This window comes from Triticum urartu, chromosome 2A (assembly GCF_056163025.1).
Source record: "Triticum urartu cultivar PI428250 chromosome 2A, HENAU_Tu73, whole genome shotgun sequence".
In the NCBI taxonomy this organism is placed as follows: Eukaryota; Viridiplantae; Streptophyta; class Magnoliopsida; order Poales; family Poaceae; genus Triticum; species Triticum urartu.
In genome coordinates, this window is record NC_141874.1 from 566,374,653 (window position 1) to 566,379,449 (window position 4,797).

A 4,797-nucleotide genomic window follows, 5' to 3' on the forward strand; every position below is an offset into this window, starting at 1 on the left:
GTGTACAAAATGTATTTTATTGGAGTGCATTGGTTTAAAGTGCCTTTAAATCTAGACTATAGGAGCCACTACTGAAAATGCCTCTAATAGTATATATTTGGAGGCACTTTTAAAAACTGCCTACAATGATAATTTGTGGCACTGATTTAAAGTGCCTTTGAATATAGACTATAGGAGGCACTATTGAAAATGCCTCCAATAATATACATTTTGTGGCATTTTTTAAAACTGCCTTTAATTAGAGGCACAATAAAAGGCATAATTTTAAAAAGTGCCTTCTAAAATAACTATTAGAGGCAATTTAAAAATATACCTTCTGCAAAGTGCCTTCTATTGACATGGATGTGACGTAGTGGAGTACAGAATAAAAGTTATGGAATTTACAAGACTAAAACAAAATCTAGAATTTCTGGAAATTAAAAGAACGGGGGCAACCGCTAGGGTACCCGTACCAGTGGTGCCTAGGTTCGGGTCAGCGTACCACGCAAGCAGGCCACGCGGCCCGGGTCAACGGTCGGGCGGAGGACCCGCCAGGCCAGGTCATCCCCAGCGACCGGCCGTTGACCGACGCCAGCGACGGGGGAGCAGACCACCAGAGGACGCGCGAAGTGAAGCACGGGCTCGTGCCGAACCTAGCTAGGGCGGCGCTGCTACTTCTGAGTCGCCGGAAGGACGCCGGCGACAAGCATCTGAGGCGGCGCACGGCGCGGTGATGTTCCAGGACGCGGTTGAGAGAGAGGAAGGGTTGGGGAGGTTTGCCTGCTCACCAGGAGTGCGACGGAAGGATCGGGGAGGCCGGAGGAGCAGCGGCGGCAGCGCCATGGTCGACGGCACGGCGGCCAGAGCTCGGGAAGACGGCGTCGCGGTCATCGACGGCAGCCGTGGCCCGTGGCAAACGGCGGAGAAGGAGGGTTCGCGGTGCTCGACTCTGGCCGCGCCTCCTCGATTCCTTCGCTGGGGTGAGAGAGTTGACTACGGCGAACTCAGCTGGCCTCCGGATTACTACTCCGTTTCGGAACCAAAAAAAAGGGTACCAGGCCGTTTCGGGATAGTCCTATGCCGTTCCATATATATATGCATACGATCGGAACAAACTACCAGAGCAGAACTACGGGGCACCGACTATCACGCTTCACGCGATCCAGAGAGATTCAGAGACCTTGCATCAATCAATCAATGGCGTCGCCGTTGTCTGAGATTCCCGAGGACGTGCTACACCTCATCATTGACGGCCTCGTTTCCTCCACTGATCGGCGTGGCCTCGTCGCCACGGCGTGGTCTGGACTACGCCGGCTCCTCCACTTCTCCGATGGCTTCGAGGCGGCGCGCCGTGCCCGGCACTCGGCCTCTGCCGATCGCGCTCGCTTCCGCGCCGTGTGTCGTTCGTGGCACTTGGCTATGAGCCGGCACGTTCCGGCTCCAAGGCAGATCCCCTGGATTGTCATGTCCGATGGCTCGTTCCTCACACCTTTGGACGCCGCCGGCACCTCGCCCGCGCGCATCCCCTCCTTGCCCAGGAACGCAAGATGCGTGGCCTCGGCTGATAGTTGGCTCCTCCTCGACCGCACGGATGTTAGGAAGAAGACGCATAGCTACTTCTTGCATGATCCCTTCACCAACACGACTGTGCCGCTCCCAGAGCTTGACGCTGTGATCGGCCATGTTTCTGAGCTTTTCGAAGTCCACAGACTGCGTATGCGGACGACCCCGTACGACATCATAGTCGTCATGACCAATAATTGGAATTATCCTATCATCTTGATCCGGCCAGGGAAAGGTGTGTGGTTGCCTAAGCCACAAAGTGCTCCCTTCATCTACATCGTCGACACTGCATTTCTTGGAGACAAGCTATATGGAATCACTCACGCCGAGGATCTTGTCTCTTTTGGTATAGATTTCGACAACAAAGGCGTACCCACCATCACAACTATCGAGCGCCTCATCAGGCACCCACCGGAAAATTATTGGTTCAAAGTGTGGAGCGATGATAATGAAAATTTTGACTCCGTGAACAATGATACGGGAAATATAGATGAGGTCGCCAATAATGAGGAACAGAGCAAAGAGGACACCATAGAGCAACGCCGGAAGAAAACCGGCGATGACATGATTCTTGAAGGCGTTACTCCTTGGTGGGATGATGAGGATGAAGTTAGGGACCACTGGTACTTAGTCGAGTCATGTGGAAAACTATTAATGGTGATACGACAAGTTCGAGTGCCCCCCTATAATATCAGCTTCACTCTCAAGGTAGAGGTTTATGAGGCGGATGCCTGCAAAGGTGCCCACTGCTGGGTGCCGATTGTTGGTGGGCTAGGCAGCCAAACGCTTTTCATCAGCAGATTCTTCTGCAAGTCTATTTCAACTTGTGATGAGGCGGACCAAGATGCTATTCATTTTATCGACACGGGGGAGAAATACAACATGAAGTCACAAACTATGAGCAAGACATGGAGGGACATTGAATACTTTGAGTCCATGTGGATCTTTTCTCCCGAGCTAGTGGTTTAATACTATTTGTTACTTTGAGTCCACGGGGGAGAAATACAACATGATGTGGATCTGTTTTTTGAACCAAAGTTCGTTAGTATTTGTAACGACTTAGAAAAATTTCATACTATGTAAGAATATGCCATTTGTTAGATATAAGTACACACGGAGTGTTTTTTCATCGCACAATATTCTTCCTTTGTTTTAAAAGACACTATACAATGGTTTTTTGGCAGGGTACACTATGCAATGTCGTAAGAAAAGCAACGTTATGCAAAGTTGAACTTTAAAAACATATGAGGTTACGCAAAGTTGTAACCTAGACTACCAAGTCTCCACATCAAAACAATAAAAGAAAACTACTATCATGTTGCATAAAAAAGGAAGAGAGAGCGAGAATGATGCATGCATCAACAATGCATGAGCATCATTGTTTTACCTAGGCAGAATCATTGTTGGAAAATGATACAGAGAAGCGCCGCACCGTACGCTCTCTCGTGCGGCGCGTCATGATCCAAAAAAGGCACCGCGTGCCTATAGGAGCAGCCCACGCCTGGCCTATATCCCATCAAGCCCGCACCTTATCTCCTCGCCCCGCTCTCAACCACTTTTTTTCGCTCTCTCTCCTCGAAGACCGCCATGGGAAGGAAGGGCCACGAAGAGGAGGAGGTCGCCGCCGTCGCCGCGCCGGAGAGGACGGGAGGAGGAGGTCGCCGCCGTTGCAGAGCACGCATCGGAGTCCGCTGCCGCCGCCGTGCCGCCGGAGAGGACGTCACTGCCGCCGTCGAAGAACGCGGGAGAGCACATCGGGAGGCTGCTTCAGGAGGCCGCCTCCCTCCTACGTGCGTGGCCGCCGCCGCCTTTGAGCGTGAGGAGGACGCTCACGTCGTCCGCGCGGGGACGCTGCCGCCGATGAACGCGGGCAAGGCCGCCTCCATCCTGCGTTCGGGGACGCCGTCGAGCGCGACGAGGGCGCTCCCGCCCTCCGTGCGAAGATGCTGCCGCCAACAAACGCTGGCAAGGCCGCCTCCATCCTGCGCGTGTGGACGCTGTCGTCGTCGAGCACGACGAGGGCCCTCCCATACTCTGCGGGAGACGCTGTCGTCGATGAACGCGGGCGAGGCTGCCTCCAGCCTGCATGCGGGGATGCCGCCGCCATTGAGCACGCGTCTGGGGGAGTGAGGTGGCTGATGAAGGAAATATGCCCTAGAGGCAATAATAAAGTTATTATTTATTTCCTTATGCATCATGATAAATGTTTATTATTCATGCTAGAATTGTATTAACCGAAAACATAATACATGTGTGAATACATAGACAAACAAAGTGTCACTAGTATGCCTCTAATTGACTAGCTCGTTAATCAAAGATGGTTATGTTTCCTAACCATGAACAATGAGTTGTTATTTGATTAACGGGATCACATCATTGAGAGAATGATCTGGTTGACATGACCCATTCCATTAGCTTAGCACCCGATCGTTTAGTATGTTGCTATTGCTTTCTTCATGACTTATACATGTTCCTATAACTATGAGATTATGCAACTCCCGTTTACCGGAGGAACACTTTGGGTACTATCAAACGTCACAACGTAACTGGGTGATTATAAAGGAGTACTACAGGTGTCTCCAAAGGTACATGTTGGGTTGGCGTATTTCGAGATTAGGTTTTGTCACTCCGATTGTCGGAGAGGTATCTCTGGGCCCTCTCGGTAATGCACATCACTTAAGCCTTGCAAGCATTGCAACTAAATGAGTTAGTTGCGGGATGATGTATTACAGAACGAGTAAACAGACTTGCCGGTAACGAGATTGAACTAGGTATTGGAATACCGACGATCGAATCTCGGGCAAGTAACATACCGATGACAAAGGGAACAACGTATGTTGTTATGCGGTCTGACCGATAAAGATCTTCGTAGAATATGTAGGAGCCAATATGGGCATCTAGGTCCCGCTATTGGTTATTGACCGGAGACATGTCTCGGTCATGTCTGCATTTTTCTCGAACCCGTAGGGTCCGCACGCTTAAGGTTACGATGACTGTTATATTATGAGTTTATGCATTTTGATGTACCGAAGGTTTTTTGGAGTCCCGGATGTGATCATGGACATGACGAGGAGTCTCGAAATGGTCGAGACATAAAGATTGATATATTGGAAGCCTATGTTTGGATACCGGAAGTGTTCCGGGTGAAATCAGGATTTTACCGGAGTACCGGGAGGTTACCGGAACCCCCCGGGAGCTAAATGGGCCATGATGGGCCTTAGTGGAAAAGAGAAGAGGCAGCCCTACATGGGCCGC

At 50.8% G+C, this 4,797-nt stretch overlaps 1 protein-coding gene across 1 annotated transcript; it reads left to right on the forward strand.

Moving 5' to 3' along the window:
• The first annotated feature begins 322 nt into the window (after positions 1 to 322).
• Positions 323 to 2,511, forward strand: LOC147985944 (uncharacterized). The gene has a single exon (XM_087539963.1). It carries the CDS (start codon positions 1,057 to 1,059, stop codon positions 2,509 to 2,511), a length of 1,455 nt encoding a protein of 484 aa, XP_087396089.1. The 5' UTR covers positions 323 to 1,056.
• The last annotated feature ends 2,286 nt before the right edge of the window (positions 2,512 to 4,797 follow it).